We start from the raw sequence: 18,809 nt of genomic DNA on the forward strand, positions 1-18,809 counted from the left end.
AGAGTGGAGAAACAGGACCATACTTTGACAAGATGATCAAAATGATCACAATAACCAGAGGCCCTACAGAACTGAAAAATCTCTCAGGAAGGGGATGGTGCTGGCATCTCTAAAACTCAGAGAAAGGGGCCATATGGTGAGGGGACCCAGATCTCTGATGAGAGGGCACTAGCTGACTGGCACTAGCTGCCCAGCAGGCATGAAGGGGCTGGTTCTGTAAGTATGGGAAAATACCAAACTGCTTTGAGCTGCAACAGAAGGAATTGCCACGTTGGGGTGAAGAAGCATTGTTACAAAATGCTCACAGGAAGCAGACAGGATGCAAACAGGAAATCCATACAAAACAATGAGATTTGAACTCAGCCTAGCTGAATACCAACATTTAATTTCTAGACCACTATTGCCTCTCATAGGGATTTTGACGACATTTGGCCCTTAAATGAACTACAGAGGTATAAATATGAAACTGAGAAGCTATGAAACGTAGTGTGTGAAAACAGTAGCAATAGAATATGATGCTATTTTGAATAAAAATCACGTTTTCAAGTTTTAATGTCTGAACCTTGTTGAAGAAACTTACCTAATTAAATTTAAAGGCTGTTCCTTGTAAAAATAGGAAAACCGAGCCCAATTCTTGTGAAGTATGTACCTTTCATTGACAGGATTGGAAGGTTCTGATGGCTTCCAATATTGGCCCTGCAGATATTCAAGAAGAAGGTACATGAAGGACAAAACAAAAGACAAGTTTGAAGTAAATGAACACCGCTTTTACAAGAAGGTTAGTGAATGAGGTTAATACTCTCTTTTACATTTAGCTTTGAATATTCCATTGATAAGAAATCATTTAGCAAAATCTGTAATAAACTATTATAATAATTATTCCTTCAGGACTTAGCAGAATACATGCTGTTCAATATGGTCTTTTAAACTGTTCATTTAGGTGAGTGAACTGTTGAAGGCAACACAATGGATATCCAGTTTAAAATTTAGCATATGTGAAAAATCTCCATGTGATAAGGTGTAAGATTTTTAAATCATCTAGATTTCAACATTTGTTCTTCTCTAGCTAATCCCACTAAATCTTGAGAAATATACTTTTGGGTACCTTGTAAAAGTGATTCTTTAAAACACTGATTGAAAATTCAGAAGAGAAGAAATAAAATAAAATAAAATATAAGTTATAGCTGTCTCTAGTGACAGCTCAGTTACATTAAATTTCCAGTGAGCATGATGCTATTGGAACCTTAGATGTATAGATTAAAATTGCTCGAACTGAGGCTAAATTAATTTGGCTTTAGGACCTGGTAATAGTAAGAAGAGAATGTCCACCCCCACCCCAACCCCACACCTCCAAAAAACATACTCAAAACCTTCTAAAAGGGAATGAGCCCTCAGGTGAAAAACAGACTGACAAAGAACAGACTGCAAAGTGTTTATTAATCTACTTTACATCTTTCTAATTAACAAAACGTCCATGGCATTATTCCACATCCATAATCCCCTTAATTATTTTGTCTCAGGGGAAAAATGTAGGAGAAATAGGGGTATTGGTTCTCTAACACAAGTTAAATATACCTGAATTGACACTCCTTTTTAACATTGTCACTTATTTTAGGAAAATGTGCTGTACTCTTACAGGAAACATATAAAAAACTAATCAATTGATCAGTGTTGAAGTTACCTAGAGTCAATTTTCCTACTGTTGAATAAATATTGACCAAAAGGAAGCTGGCACAATAATTTAACTCCTGGAAAAGAGGAAGTTCTGTTTTGGGTTTTTGGAAACTATTACAACAACAGTGCCTTCAAAAACATGGAGAAGGATATAGCTGCCACTTGTTTCAATGTGAATATTTGTTTCTTCCATATTCCCAAGGAAAGTATTTCTTGCAAAGAGATTATGTCATCAAAAAGCCTTTTGTAAGTACGGAAGAGTAAAACAGGAACAAAATAAATAAAAGCTCCAAGGGATGATCTCATAGCAATATATACACATTCAGCCACAAGATTTCCACTGTCAACAAGTAGTGAAATTTAAAATCTTAATCTCCAATTGGGAAGGTTTCCCTCTTGTCCCCCCAGAAACTCAGCTGAGTCTTGGTTGGTAAGCCAAGTTTTCAGGTTTGGGTCAATGGGTGTGTCATTTAAAACACCACCACTTCTTTGTTGAACTTATAAAGCTCAAATATTTTTGAATCTCAGTTGTATATCTGAATCTTTCTTATGGACTGAAGACTTTAGTTTGTATTTCAGTTGTACAAATGCTTTGATTCCAGGAAATTCCTGGACTGTGAGCTCTGATCCATGGTTGTATTCTAACAATATCTGCCAGAATGCTTTTCATGTAATTAAAACAAATTATATATTTGATGAATGAATAAATGAATGAATATACTTTAAATGCTTTATGGCTTTAAAATTTTATAAGTGAGGAAAGATCAGATTTCCAAATATCATGTTCTAAAAGTTCTTTTAGAATAAGAATGCTGTTTTCAAAGTGGATTCTTAAGAAAATTTATCTGAAAATGTAGTAATTTTGAAATGAATATTTATTTGGAGCCTCATGCATTAACTGTGCTTTAATTGAGGTAAAGTTCTCAGCTTGCAGTTAGCGAGTCCTTCTCTCTCAACATGAGAGAGAATTTAGCAACCTGTCATAAAGGTGGAAGTGAATGGAAGATTCTTCCTCCCAGCATTGCAACCTTGCAGAAATTGACTGCTTTTCAAAATCAAACCTATACTTACATCGTGGAGTGGGTAGGCAGATAAATAAGTATTAGAAGTTAGCAGTCTTTCAATCCCAAACCTCTTCTTCCCATCTTCTGTGCCAAAAGGACATCGTGAGAGAATATAGTAAACCTACAATGCAAGGAAAAAGATACACTATCACACTTGAGAACTTTATACTTGTCACATCTTTTTTTCAATCACAATTCAACAATGTCCACTTTGTCTGAATATAGATACATGCTTGGATTATAGAAGGAAACTTCTTTTTGGTGTTAGGGGGGAAGATGTGAAGGGTGGGATTTGTGGAGCTTTTAGGTATTTTAGCACCAAGGTGTGAGAGCTCTCCATTCCCCTGAAGCCTGGATCATAAGTTATTGCTTCTTCTGTCCCATATGCCAGAATTCCCACTATAATCAGTGCTTCAAGTTGGAGTCTGATATCACTGCTACTAACAGTTCAGTTAGGGGAATATGAGGTAGAATCAGCACTTGGTACTTAGACAAGTTGTACTGAATACTTTCTCAATTCATTAATCTGGTGATTCATACAGGATATGCTCCTCTTATAACTTTATAACAGTTTTCTCCTGCATACAATTTGGGCTTTGGTGTCCTCTGCTCTTATATTCCTGTCAATTCAATCTAATCAGATTTTTATCTTCCAAAAAATTTTCAGAATTTCTACTTTTCTGTTTGCTATCCTATTAATCTTTTTGGCATTGTTTTAGATTTACTTCCTTTCCCTCCTTTTTTTATATTTCAACATTTCAAGGAGCTGGTTGATTGGAATGGTTATTAACCTTGAATCATCATTTTTTCCAATCTGGCCAATCATTTTAATAGCAGTTTAATATTCCATCTTGGATAAGTTTATTGTAATTTTTAGAACAAAATGATGACTATTAACTATTTTACGCCTATGGATTATGTCCTTAGGAAAATTTCACCAAAATAAGAACTCTGTCTTGGGATATCAGCAAAGTAGAAAAGCTTACTCCATCAAATAGTAAGACTTACTATAAAGTTACGGTAATTAATATGGTATGGTACTGTCAAATAAAAACAAAAGGAGAGACTTTATTCAGAAAGATTATTGTTAGAGGCAGAAAGTGATCACTGCAAAGGGGGGAGGGGACTATTGCAATAGGGAGAAGGCTCAGAATGAGATTTGCAAATATCTGAAAGATAAGGCATTAAAGGGCTTTTCTTTTACATAGAGGAGTAAGCAAGGTTCCAGGACTTTCTTTGTGTTAAGGGGAAAAAAAGTAAACTCAAGATAAGGATGGGTCAAAGTTCAGGGTCCTATGGAGAGGAGAGAAGCTTAACTAAATTTTTGTCAAGCTGGCTAACAAGCACTTTGTTCCTATGGATCAGTGGAGGCAAACAATTCAGCTAACCATTTATAAAACAAAAAAAATGGGTATTTGGAGGGTCTTTGTTACTACAAAGTAGTAACAAAAAGGAAAAATTATAAGGGTAAATACAAATCTAAGAAAAAATTGAATTTTTCCTGGTGCCAAAGGGGAAAGAGACTTCTCCCCCTCCCTTTTCTTTTAACATTTCCTTTAGAGAACTTCTTCCCCTCTCTTTTTCTTACAAATTTTCTGTAGAGAACATGTATTTAATGAATTCTTGGTGTGTCCCTTTAAAATATGCACTAGACATAGAGATGTTTTGTAGGCATTTGGTTATATGGATCTGAAACCTCTGGAACAATGTAAAAACTTAAATTTAAGAGAAAAGAATTTTTAAGAACTATCAAGAAGCAACTGTGTTGGGAAGGAGTACACTCATAGAGTGAGAAATCCAATTGTGAAATATTCTTTGATGAGAAAGATACTGACACAGTTCCATATCTTATGACATTATTAGTACAAAAGAAAATTTTCCAGATGTAGTATTTGGTCCATGGACAGTAGTTTGGTATCCTCTGTAAATTGTCTGAAATTTTGGCAACAGTGTGCTATTAGAACTAGCTTTTAATCCTTGAGGGTAATTTAAATGATCATGTTTGTTATCTGTTTTTCAATCTGGTAAACATAGAAATTTCTTAGAATTTCATAGAAATTTCACAGAAATTGAGCATAGATATGCTCAGTTCAAATCTCAAAATGATGGTGTGAGCCATCCCACCTACCCAGCAGGATAAACTTAGCCCTTTTATATGTATTTAAGGAGTATGATTTTTTTCATATGTATTTGACATATATATGTGTGTGTATCACTCAAACAGATCTATGCCTGTCCACATCTATCTATCCATAAAAATCTGCTCGGCCAATCATACCATCTTTATCTAAAGAGGGTGGGGAGCAATTATATGCTAGAACTTTTATTCTTTTGCTGATTGTAAAAATATTTTTCACACACAGTCTACAAAAATCATCCAGATTTCACACCACCGAGTAACACTGATTTCAAAGATTTTTGTATGTGTGCATGAAAGTTCCTTGCAACAGCTGATTTGGAAATGATGTGAGGTGGGATGAACTTTGAAGGTATCTGAAAAACCTGTCTCAGAAATGTAGAATTCAGATCATTAAAAAAATTGGCAATAAGTTTGCTCATGAGCAGATATTAATACTGTGCTTTTATCAGGAAGCACATGAATAGTCTCTAGGAAACAAATTAAACATATTAGGTATATGACTCAGTCATTGGCTCCATTTCCCCCCTTAGTACTGAACAAAATTCCCTGGGAACTAAATAAAATATCTGTAGTAAGGGATGTGAAAGATTGGTCTTTGAGTAATATCAGTAGACAGGAGCTCTCAAAATGTAAGATGAAGTTTAAAATACATGTGGTTTAAGTTTTTCTTTTCTCTTATCCTAACATGCCTCTGATACTACTTATATGAGGCATTAGTTTCTGCTATGTAGTGTTTCTCACTTTTTGTAAAATTTGTATCCCCTTTCATAAATATAAAAATGTCAAATATGATTTCCTTTATTGTTACTAATAATTTCAAAATAAATTAAAACTTAAGACTACATATGAATGGAAGTGACAATATTGTTTTTGTATTCTCCGACAAACTACTTGATGGCCACTGATCTACATCAGGACCAGTAACCTTTTTCTGTAAAGATAGTAAATATCTTGGGCTTTGTGGCTATGTATGTGGTCTTTGTCACAACTACTTGACTTTGCTTTTTTAGCAAGAAAGCAGCCATAGACAATACAGAAACAAATGTGTGTATTTGTGTTCCAGTAAAACTTGTAACCCATAACATTCTTTGAAATTAGCTAACTACTTATTAAATTTCATTTGGAAAGTTATTACTTCTATGTATATGTGTTATACTCTACAATAAAAAATATGATTAAAAAATAGGTGGTAGACCAGATTTAGCACATGGACTGTAATTTGCAGAACTCTCTTTTAGGGAATGGTGCTGAAGTGAAAACAGTTCAGTAAAGTAACAATGAAGCTATTTCTGGGAAATTCAGTTAAGCATTTGCTTTCTTGTGGATCTTTATTTCAGAGGTATTGAGAGGCTTAGATGCCCTGATGGTTCTCAAGATGTTTTGAAAAGAAAGAAAGTGCTCGAGTAATACCATTCAATTTGTACATACATAAACTAAGTCTTAGGTGAGGATAGGAAGGAAGGAATTTTATTTATACTAATCTTCCAAAAAACTTCCTCAAAAGTGCAAAGAACGGTATTGCTCCATTGCATAGAAGGAGGAAATTGTGCTTTTATGTTGAATTAACTTAAGGTATTGGCACTATATATTTAAAGAACAAGTACTTTAATGAGTACTGACATTTCTGTTCCTGATCAAGTTCCTAATTTGTTCCTGTGGGACCTTTGGCCTTTAATTAGCAATGTTTTAATTTAACAAGTATATATGAAATATTTTACAAGTTTGTAGTGCCTCGCATACATTCTTTCATTTGATTCTCACAATAAAGCCAGTATTATCATCATCTCTGTTTTAAAAGATACAAGGTAGCAAAGTTAGACTTGAAACCAGGTCTTCTGATTCCATCTTATGTGTTCTTTATAGTCTAAAAGGTTCTCTTAGATTTGGAATGGATATCAGTTTATAGTTAGAAATGTGTGTTTCTAATTTGATTGTTTTGTGTTTTTTATCCCAGTAAGAAAAAGGAGAGAATTTTAGTTTATGAACTCAGATTTCATGATTAAATTCCAAGCATTACATTTTGTTTAATATTCCTGCCAGTGAATTTTTCAAATAGATACTTAGGAACTAGGAAAAAGATTATTTCAAAATCCTTCGTAGACACTTAAGAATGCTGAACCAAAGGGAATCACTCAAGTCTCTCAGGAAGACAGAGTAAGTAATCTCAAAGAGAAGGATCTTGTGATCTTAGATCCCTGTTGATTAAATTATTAGGACTTGATTACTTTTCCTTTAGAGGCAGATCAATAATAAATAGAAATAGCTAATGCTTATTGAACATTTTCTTTGTTCCAGGCACTGTTAAAAGCCTTTGAGCAGAGGGAAGATGGCGGCATAGAAAGGAGAAGAAGCTAAGTAGTCCCCCTGGAACAACTAAAAAAAACCAGAAACAACTAGTAAATAATCCAGAATAACTGCGGGGGGACAAACGATACTGTCCACTCATCACACACCAACCTGAATTGGGAGGAATGCCTGAGATCACAGCATAAAATCTGTAAGTAAAACCTGTGGATCCAAGCCGGGAGCCCCCTCCCCCATAGCCTGAGCTGCAAAGCCTCATGGTGCCAGAGAGAAGCTCTCTCCCAGCAAGCGAATATAGCTCAGCTGAGCTCCAACTGGGGTTTTAAGTAGCGAGTGTGAACTACTCACTACAGGTACAAATCCCCAAAAAACAGACAGAGGCTTTGGGTGACGACTGACCTTGGAGAGCCGGAGGGTCGCCTTGGACTAGGTCTGAAGGGGATTATCTGTTTCTTTTTCAGCTCAGTGGAGAAAGCCCCAGTCATTTTCAATTTCCAGGGCTGTGACTCAGAGAAGTGTGGAGACAGCACAAGCAGAGAGAGAGACCACTGAAATGCTAATGACCTCCCCCTAGGGCATCTATCTTCTCTAAGAGGAAAGGAGTGGGGCCCTTTCCATTCAGAACCAGACCCCAGAGCCTAGGGGAACATGGCCATACCTCCTCACACCAGTCAAGAATTATAGGCTAACAGGTGCCACCTGCTGGGCAGAAAATCACAGAGACCTGAGGCATCACAGGGTGGAGCAATTTTCTAAGACACACCCTCAGGGAAACCAGATACTGACTATTTCTTCCCTCTGGGACCTGAGCCTGTTCTGGTCTGGGAAAAGCTGATTGGCGTAACCAAGGAAACCATGCCTAGACAACAGAAAATTACAACCTACACTAAGAAAAACGAAGTTATGGCCCAGTCAAAGGAACAAACGTACACTTCAATTGAGATACAGGAATTTAAACAACTAATGCTAAATCAATTCAAAAAGTTTAGAGAAGATTTTGCAAAAGAGATAGAGGCTGTAAAGAAAACACTGGGCATACATAAGGCAGAAATTGAAAGTTCAAAAAAACAACTAGTAGAATCTATGGAAACGAAAGGCACAACACGAGATGAAAGACACAATGGAAACATACAACAGCAGATCTCAAGAGGCAGAAGAAAAGACTCAGGAACTGGAGAATAAAACACCTGAAAGCCTACACACAAAGGAGCAGATGGAGAAAAGAATGAAAAAAATATGAGCAACGTCTCCAGGAACTTAAGGATGAAACAAAGTACAAGAATGTACATATTATTGGTGTCCCAGAAGGAGAAGAGAAGGGAAAAGGGGCAGAATCAATAATAGAGGAAATAATTAATGAAAATGTCCCATCTCTTATGAAAGATATAAAATTACAGATCCAAGAAGCACAGCGCACTCCAAACAGAATAGATCTGAATAGGCCTAAGCCAAGACACTTAATAATCAGATTATCAAATGTCAAAGACAAAGAGAGAATCCTGAAAGCAGCAAGAGAACAGCAAATCCATCACATACAAAGGAAGTTTCATAAGACTATGTGCGGATCTCTCAGCAGAAACCATGGAGGCAAGAAGGAAGTGGTGTGATATATTTAAGATACTGAAAGAGGAAAACCGCCAACCAAAATCCTATATCCAGCAAAGCTGTCCTTCAAATATGAGGGAGAGCTCAAAATATTTTCTGACAAACAGACAACGAGAGACTTTGTGAATAAGACACCCACCCTTCAGGAAATATTAAAGGGAGCACTACAGAGTGATAGGAGAAGACAAGAGTGCATGGTTGGAACACAATTTTGGGAGATGGTAGCACAGCAATGTAAATACACTGAACAAAGATAACTATGAATATGGTTGAGAGAGGAAGGCTGGGAGCATATGAGACACCAGAAGAAAGGAGGAAAGATAAAGACAGGGGCTGTGTAACTTGGTGAAATCTAGAGTGTTCAACAATTGTGATAAAATGTACAAATATGTTCTTTTACGAGAGAGAACAAGCAAATGTCAACCTTGCAAGTTGTTAAAAATGGGGAGGCATTGGGGGAGGGATGCAATCAATGTAAACTAGAGACTGTAACTAACAGAATCATTGTATTATGCTTCTTTTAATGTAACAAAGGTAATATACCAAGGTAAATGCAGGTAAGAGGGGGGGATAGGGGAGGCATGTTAGATACTTGGCATTGGTGTTGTTGTCTGACTTTTTACTCTACTTTGATTTAAGGTTATTTTTCCTTTTGCTGCTTCCCAGCTGTCAGTTTTTTTTTTTTTTTCTCCCTTTCTTTCGCCTCTCTACTTTCTTTGACTCTCCCTCCTGCCTTGTGGAAGAAATGTAGATGCCCTTATATAGATAGTGGTGAAGGTGGGGAACACATAAATATATGACCATACAGAGAACCATTGATTATTTATTTAGGATGGAATGTATGGTGTGTGAACAAAACCATATTAAAAAAAAAAATGGGTTGATGACAAAAGCTTGAGGGCAAGATACTGAGTGAAATAAGTCAGACACATAAGGACAAATATTGCAGGGTCTCACTGATAGGAACTAATTATAATATGTAAACTCATAGACATGAAATTTAAGGTACCAAGATACAGGACAAGGCTTAAGATTGGGGGAGTGGTTGCTTAGTATGAGCAGAATGTTCAACTAGGATGAACTGAAATGTTTGGAAATGAGCAGAGGTGTTGGTAGCAAAATGTGAGAATAACTAACAGTGCTGAATGGTGCGTGAATGAGGTGGAAAGGGGAAGCTCAGAGTCATATATGTCACCAGAAGGAAAGCTGGAGGTCAAAAGATGGGAATGTATAAAACTATGGTGGGCAATGTCCATGATTAACTGTACAAATATTAGAAATCTCTTCCATGAACCAGAACAAATTTATGACAATACAATTAGAAGTTAGTAATAGAGGAGCATATAGGGAAGAAATATATACCTATTGCAAACTATATACTACAGTTAGTAGTATTTCAACATTTTTTCATAAACAGTAACAAATGTACTATACCAACACCATGAGTCAACAATTGAGGGGGGTTGGTTAGGGATATGGGAGGATTCGAGTTCCCTTTTCTTTTTTTTCTTTTTTTCATCTTTCACTTTATTTCTTGTCTGGAGTAATGAAAAGTTTCTAAAAATTGAACAAAAATTAAGTGTGGTGATGGATGCACAGCTGTATGAGGGTACCAGGGGCAAATGATTGTACACTTTGCATCTTTGGATAATTGTATGGTATCTGAACAATCCCAATAAAAATTAAAAAGGAAAAAAAAAGCCTTTGGTATGTTAAATCATTTAATTCTTGGTGTACCCTATGAGGTAGATAATATCCCTATCATAACATGAAGAAATAGTGGCACAGAAACCATGATATTTTAGGAGACAGGCTTTTATTGGGAAACTCAAAGATCCTAGGACTGTAAATGGAAAAGAAATATTATACAAAGGGCTGAAAATTATTTTAAATAAAGGTAAAAAGAGTTCTGATGGTTCCTAAAGGCTATCTATACATAAAGAAGTTAAAACAAGGTATTTCAGTGCTAGAATAACCAATATTCCTCCTATTATGCCCTGAATTTATAACCCAAACCCTAAATTTATAAAACCATTCTACAAATATTTTATAAATTCAGAGTCCTCTAGCACTCAATTAAGTGCTTTTTCCAAAATTGCATGACACCTTTCTTTACTGAATCCACACTATAAATCACTCATTTCTTACTGAGGTAAAATTCATATAACATATAATTATTTTTAAACTCAATTTATTTGAACTTTTGGTTGCTATTCTTCAGTTTTGATAAATCCATTGGATTCATACCAGTAAATTCACATAACAGAATTAACCATTTTAAACTGAACAGTTCAGTGGTATTTAGTACATTCATGTTATGCAACCATCATCGCTGTCTTGTTCCAAAACATTTTTATCATCCCAAAAGGATAACCCATTCCCACTAAGCAGTCTTTCCCTGTTCTCCCTTCCCCACATGCCCTGGCAACCACTAACGTGCTTTTTGGCTCTAAGGATTTATCAATTTTGATTATTTCATATAATGGAATTATATAATATGTAACCTTTTGTATCTGACTTCTTTCACTTAGCATAATGTTTGAGATCCATCCATGTTCTAGCATGTATGATACTTCATTCCTTTTGGGGGGTAGATACTTATTTCATTATATGGATATACCACATTTTAGTTATTCATTCCTCAGTTTATGGACATCGGGTTGTTCTCACCTTTTAGCTATTGTGAATAGTGTGCTATGAACATTGTTTTGAATACCTGTTTTCATTTCTTTTAAGTATATACCTAGGAGTGGAATTGCTGGGACACAGAGTAATTCTATGTTTCACTTACTGAGGAACTGCTAAACTTAAAGCACTGTTTTTTAAACAATTTGAAATAGGAAGGCAAATAGGTTTATATGGTCCAAATGGATTTTCAGACCTGTCCAATACCACCAAATAATTATCAAAATTGACTCAGAAATACCCTATAGATATAGTATTGCACATGCATATACACAAAATCACACACAAGCAAACATCCCTTACTTGAAGGGATGTGTCGAAAGGTCTTTTCTACCTACAATTCTGTTTCTTGATGAGGATGGAAAGAAAGTTGTCTTATTTTCAATGAGGAAGAGCTCTTGCCGATGTCTGTTGAACTGAGCAGTGAAATATTCAGGATGAGGATGGTTCACATTCCTTGGGAGCTTCAGAGGTTCAAGCACACAATTCCAGGAGCTTCGTTCAGGTGGGGGAATATCACTCTCCTTAACAGGCATTTTGATTCCCAACACTTCAGCGTAAGTAGCTAATACCTCCCAAGGTGCGTGGATCTTGACAAAATAAGTTTTTCCATCTTCAGAGTCCTGTATAAAAAGGAGGCAAGATGACAGAAAGCATACCGATCTATTTATTATCAAACTGTTAATGAAAAACCTTTTATAAAATATCAAATAAAAATGTCACAGCACTTTCAATTTTTTATTGAAATTTTTGCAGCAAACCTTTTAGAAGAGCAAATGCTCAAAAAATATATATATTTGTCCTTGCATATATATATTTATGTATATGTTTATATATAGATATATGTATATGGTTTTATACAGTTGATTCTTGCAATTCCTGGTAGCTATGCTCTATCAACTCACCACACAGTGAATACTGAACTACTTCACCCTAAGGAAATATAGGTTAGGCTCCTGCAAGCCTCTGGTCACAAAATTTTTCTGTGGGGTAATAAATTATTTTATTTGAAGGAATGGTACAAATGAAAGGACTTGGTATATGTTTTGATGCAATGTATATAAAAGGTAAAGGCAAACACAACATGTGTGTACTGCCATGGTAACCAGAGAAGTCACCCCCTGGCGATGGGGAAACCAGCCTAATGCTTAGCTTTCTTCTTCACTGTTCCCAAGGGTGTGCTTGTCAAAGAGATACTCTGCCAAGCCAGAGTGTAGGGCCCCCATCTTGTGCAAGTTAGTTATGTAGTCCCCCAATTCTTTGATGATTTCACCTATTCATTCAGGTAATGAGTGTCAATGAAGTCACATGAGTGGGGGTTGTGTTTGTCAGTGGCCACTTTGTGCAGTTCACTACTGGCCACATTGTGCAGTAGTGACACTCCATTGTATTTAGCCTGCTCTCCCAGTCCTCATGTTCTAATCTTTTTGATATCTTGAAGGAAGATTCAGCCACATAGTTGGTTCTGCAGCTTCATAAATTTCTCAGTGTGTTCCCTCTTCTTATGAGTGAAAAAAATATTTGTCAAAGTTCTTCAAAGCCACATCATCACTGTCAGAGCAGTAAGGCATCAACAGGTAGGTGTAAGGGATATAGAGTTCCAGGTAGAACTAGTGGTTGATGGTGGCTGTTTTAGTTTCCTTGAATGCTCAAGAAAATACCATGAATGCTTTGGCTGAAACAATGGGAATTTATTCACTCATGGTTTTCAGGCCGGGAAAATGTCCAAATCAAGGCATCATCAAGGTGATGCTTTCCTTCCATTCTGGAGCTGGCTGCCTGTAATCCTTGGTTCTTTATTTGTCACATGGCAAGGTACACAGCAGCATCTCTAGGTGTCTCCCTTCTCTTCTGAGTTACACTGATGTCCAGCCTTTGGCTGCTACCTCTGAGGCTTTTTTCTTTTGATTTCAATTTCAATCCCTTATAAAGGACTCCAGTAATAGGATTAAGAACCACCCTGACTGAGGTGAGTCATACCTTAACTGAAGTAGCCTTATCAAAAGGTCCTACTTACAATGGATCCACAACCATAGGAATGGACTAAATTTAAGAACATGTTTTTTCTGGTATACACATAGCTCTAAACCACCACACTCTATCCTTTTGGCCCCCAAAAGACTTGTTTTCTCTATATGCAAAATACGTTAGTTCCATCACAATATCCCCAAAGCCTTAAATCATTTCAGAAAAAATACTTAGTACCAAGTCTCCTCAAAATTGGTTATGGGTGTGGTCTGTCCTGGGGCACAATTTCCCTCTATCTGCGGACCTGTGAAACCTAGAGAACAAGGTATTTGTTTCCAATAAAAAGGAAGGAGGAACAGGCAAAGGATAAACATTTCCATTCCTATAGGGAGAATATGGAAGGAAAACAGGAGTCAGGGGTCCCAAACAATTCCAAAACCCTGCAGAGCATACACCATTAGATTGCAAGGTCTGAGTGTCATCTATGGAATGATGTTTTGTCCTCTGAGCCTGATGAAGAGGCAGCCCTACCCCTTCCAAATGCTTTTGGAGGGCCATGCTCTCTGTAAACACTGGGGGAAAGGCTCCATCCTCTCTAAGCATTGGGGTGGTGGCCAGGCTCTCCACAATCCCCAGGGCCCAGGCTCCACCCTTTCAGAACACTGGGGTGGTGGTACTAGTCCAGAACAGCTGGGTGGAAAGCCTGCCCTCTCCAAGAAGCAGGGCAGACTCACCCTTTCCATAATGGGTGGGCCCGCTCTCTTGACCTGGAGACGTCTTCTGTCCAGACCTCAGTTTCCATGGTTCTACCCTTGAAGTAAATTTTCCTTCAATCTGTTCCTGTTTTATCCTTTTTAGTCCAGGCTGGTAGTAGTTCCATTCATACAGAACTCACAAAAACTTGTCAGTTTTGTATGCAGTACCCAGGGGTCCAAACCATCAGACAAAAGAACTTTCCACAAATCCTTCTTGTATAACTGCACCTCCAATTACAATTTGCACAGAAATGGCCGGCTGGTTCCATGTTTAGTTAAACCCTCACAAGGCACACTGTTCTCTGGGGATTTACTTTCCCAAGCTCAGAATATCAAATTCTTGTTTCTTTGTGCCCAGGAGTTCAGTTCTCAGCTTCAAGTAGAAACCAGTCTGTACTTTCCACACTTAGCTTAGAAATCTCCTCAGAGGTTTTACTATAAGCATAGTACAATATACATTTATTAATTCAGTAATAAAAGAGGATAAATGAGAACTAAATAATATTAATTTAGAACTATAGAGCATTAGAGATTTCATGGACAGGGCACTGAACTAGATCTTTAAAATTTAGGAGGAAATTCTAGAAAATCAGTAAATTGTATGAGGTAAAAAAAGAAAAAAAAAAAAAAAGAAAGAAAGAAAAGAAAACAGAAAAAAAGAACTTGGCCCATTCATAAATAGTGGATTATGCTAGAAGTTCTTCAGGTTAACTACCTAGGGTGCCAGCTTATAGACAGCCTTCAAAATGAGACAGATTTGAAACAAAGGTCATTTCTTCATATTATTTTGTGTTTGGAATAGAAAGTATGTATACCTATTTTTAAAGTGTCCCATTGATCATCTCACACTCAAGGAACTTATCTACTCACTGGGAAGACCACAGGCCTACCATCCCAATTGCAAATATCTGTAGCCAAATGAGCTACTGTATTGCCCTCAAAACAGAAATCTATCTAGTCAAAGGCTAGAATAGGAGAAAACAACACTTAAAATACAAAGATTCTGGTATAAATTAACAACTACATTTACCTGTTTGTCTTCAATTTCCAATTCAAGACCTGCTTTACAGAGATTTAGTTGAAACTCTTTTCTTCTTTCCTTTGGCAAAACAAATCAATAAAATTATGAAGAAAATAGACTCATTGCACTATGGATTTTGCTCTGGATGGCGTTCTCTGCCCCTCCCATGGTTGCATATAAAAGTATTCTATTGCTCCCATCTTGTTGCCACATACTGCTTTTCATTAGGACTATTATTCATGATAAAAATACAAAATATCTAGGAATAATCTCCAGGAAATGTGCAGGAACTCTATCTGAGGAAATGTACAAAACTTTACTGAATAACATTTAAAAACACAGCAAAAATCCCCTTGGATAACTACAGAGACATATCATGTTCCTAGCTGGGAAGTCATAGTATTATAAAGATATCAATTCTCCCCAAATAAATTATATATTTAATGCAATTTTAAGCTAAAATGTTAACATGCCTTTTATTTTAAACTTGAAGACTAGATTGGATGCATTTAGAAAAAGTAAAATTAAATTTAACTGACTCACTGCAAATTACTTTGGTTTTAAAAGAATGCAATGATGGTGAAAAATATTTTGGCTTTAATTATGGTTTCAGTGCAAAATATTTCAGAGTAATAAAATTTTAAAAAACTTAACTAGGATATTCTAGGACACTCATCTTCAAATGGGTATGTCTACCTTGAGGCATCTACAAACTTCATGAGGAATATAAGGTAATTTTAAGGTGCACAGTTTCTAGACTCTACACTTCCAATGCTTGCTTCAAATGAGAACAGGCCTAAGGCAGAAGTACAAAAGTTCTCCTTTCTCATACACTCTTTCATAATTGCCCTTTTTCTACATTACCAAAGTCAGGCAGACTGCAAACTTCCAGGAAACCATAAAAAGGGGAAGAAGACCTTCAAAATATTATTACCAGTATTGAAAAAGTATAACTCTACTAATTATAGTAACAAATGCATTTGCAAGTCAGGTGGTCATCAGTTCTCTGAGTTCAACAAAACTGAAGGCACAGATAATAGATTTGTCAGTTGAAAGACCATTAAACATTACTTTATAACTCACTAGGTAATTCTGAAAATAATTCAAGAGTTCCAAAATGACTGAAGCTTCTATAACAATACCTCTGATTCCAATTACTTATTTATCTGAATAAGTTTTCTCAGCACTAACATATATAAAAATAAAAAGGGAATATAATTGAAGTTGAACCACATAATTTAAGAAATAAATCTCATTCATCCATGAATACAGAATATTTTTATAAGATCCTCTGCTGGGGATTGAATCATCTCTCCCACAAAAGGAATGTTCAGGTCCCAGCCCCTGGTCAGACTTCAAATAGAGATATGAATGAAGCAGATCTGGTTAAGACTAGGGCAAATAGGGCCAAAGGGTAAAGGGTGAAACTGACCATGTGTTAAAACTTCAACTTCGGTGTGAGACCAAGGGAAGAGATGTTTATTTGGTGCAGGATCTATATTTTCTAAACAATATAGCTTCTACAGTTTGTTCAAACACCGTAATTACACGGAACTTTGAATAGGAAGGGAGATATGGTAGGTTTGTATAGGTTAGAGTGAAATAGCAACACATCCCAAAGTAATTTGGGTGGAGAATAAAAATATATATGCAGGGCCCCCCTGAGGAGCAGGGGAAAATGTGGAAGTGTTGGACTTCCTCACCTGGATTGTTGCTGATGTTCTCACAAACACTGAGGACTGACAGCTTGGTATGCAGAGCCCTCTATCTTGGGGCCTGCCCTTATGAAGCTCATTACTGCAAAGGAGAGACTAAATCTGCTTATAATTGTGCCTAACAGTCTCCCCCTGAGTGCCTCTTTGTTGCTCAGATGTGGCCCTCTCTCTCTAGCTAAGCAACCTCGGCAGGTGAACTCATTGCCCTCCCCCTTACGTGGGACCTGACTCCCAGGGGTGTAAATATCCCTGGCAATGCAGGATATGACTCCCAGGGATGAGTCTGAAACTGGCATTGTGGGATGGAGAACATCTTCTTGACCAAAAGGGGGATGCTAGATGAAATGAAGTGAAGCTTCAGTGGCTGAGAGATTTCAAATAGAGTTGAGAGGTCACTCTGGTGGACATTCTTATGCACTATATAGATAACCCTCTTTAGTTTTTAATGTACTGGAATAGCTAGAAGTACATACCTGAAACTATCAAACTCCAACCCCGTAGCCCTGACTCTTGAAAATGATTGTGTAACAATGTAGCTTACAAGTGGTGACAGTGTGATTGTGAAAACCTTGTGGATTGCACTCACTTTATCCAGTGTATGGATGGACGAGTAGAAAAATGGGGACAAAAACTAAATGAAAAATAGGGTGGGATGGGGGGGATGATTTGGGTGTCCTTTTTCACTTTCATTTTTTGTTCTTATTCTGATTCTTTCTGGTATAAGGAAAATGTTCAAAAATAGACTGGGGTGATGAATGCATAACTATTTGATGGTACTGTGAACAATTGATTGCACACCTTGGTGACTGTATGGTATGTGAATATATCACCATATAACTGAATTTAATTAAAAAAAAACAAAAAACAAAAAACCTAGCGCACTGAGTTTCTAATAAGCTCCCCTGCTAGGCAACACTTTACATGTGTCATCACACATGAATCCTGGAGGAAATCAAGTGCACCCAGTGTGATTCCACTTTGAGAGGACTCTTGCAAGCTTGTCCCTAGTTTACATTGGACTTTGCCCCATGCATCTTTTCCCTTTGCTGGTTTTGGTTTGCATCCTTTTGTTGTAATAAATCATAGCTATCAGTATGACTATATGTTGAGACCTTGAGTCCAACTAGTGAATCACTGCATCTGGGTGTAGTGTTAAGAAACCCCAAAGAGTAAACAAGAAGAAATGTGTTCCAGTGCACAAATGTAGGGGTTGGCTTTAGATAGAAAGATAGATAGTTCATCTATGGTAACAGAAAGATTAGTAGAATACACTGGTGAAGATATTGGTAGATGGATAGATGTGGTACTAAGGGAAATTTATAAAATTTCTGCTCTACTTGCTTCAGTTTTGTCAATGAAGAAGAAAAGTATGGTTCAACTAAGCTTGAAGATGGAGACAAGGTATTGGAAGTATGAGAAGAAAGAAGTTAAAACACTCATCCAGGAGAGTGGGAGACTGGAATGGAATAGGAAGGTAGAGTATGAATGCCAGGCAGCATTAAGGACCAAGTTGAATTTCACGGGCACAAACATAAGGTAAAATCAGTCAGTGGGTTCTGTGTTTCCCTTTCTGCATGAGTGCTTGTAGGAGGTAGTTGGAGAGTTTTGGATTTAACTAGGAGTGTGGTTTTGCCAAGGAGGTAAAATTGAGAAAGAGCCAAGAGACTTGATGACATATGTAAAAAAGTGATTACAATTATTGACCATGGGATTTATGATGGGTAAGGATAGGAAAGAAAGGGACAAGGGGCAGTAAAAAGGTGGTGAGATAACTATAAAAAGTTACTGAAGGGATTGAAGGATGGAGGGTATGAATTGGAAAGATTTTAAGGTGTTGGCCAGGTAGTTGAATATGGAATAAAGTTATCATTGTAATTA

General features: G+C 36.8%; 1 protein-coding gene across 2 annotated transcripts in view; it reads right to left on the reverse strand.

Annotated features, from left to right (window-relative positions):
• The window catches only part of ANO5 (anoctamin 5), a 116,052-nt gene that overhangs the window by 52,498 nt on the left and 44,745 nt on the right, over positions 1 to 18,809 (reverse strand). For both annotated transcript variants that reach the window (XM_037840762.1, XM_037840761.1), the window contains 4 exons: positions 15,226 to 15,294; positions 11,811 to 12,095; positions 2,746 to 2,859; positions 581 to 696 (listed from right to left, as the gene is read on the reverse strand). In XM_037840762.1, the coding sequence (XP_037696690.1) occupies positions 581 to 696; positions 2,746 to 2,859; positions 11,811 to 12,095; positions 15,226 to 15,294 (584 nt within the window). The remainder of the gene's footprint in view (positions 1 to 580; positions 697 to 2,745; positions 2,860 to 11,810; positions 12,096 to 15,225; positions 15,295 to 18,809) is intronic.

Source organism: Choloepus didactylus, chromosome 6, assembly GCF_015220235.1.
Source record: "Choloepus didactylus isolate mChoDid1 chromosome 6, mChoDid1.pri, whole genome shotgun sequence".
Taxonomy (NCBI): domain Eukaryota; kingdom Metazoa; phylum Chordata; class Mammalia; order Pilosa; family Megalonychidae; genus Choloepus; species Choloepus didactylus.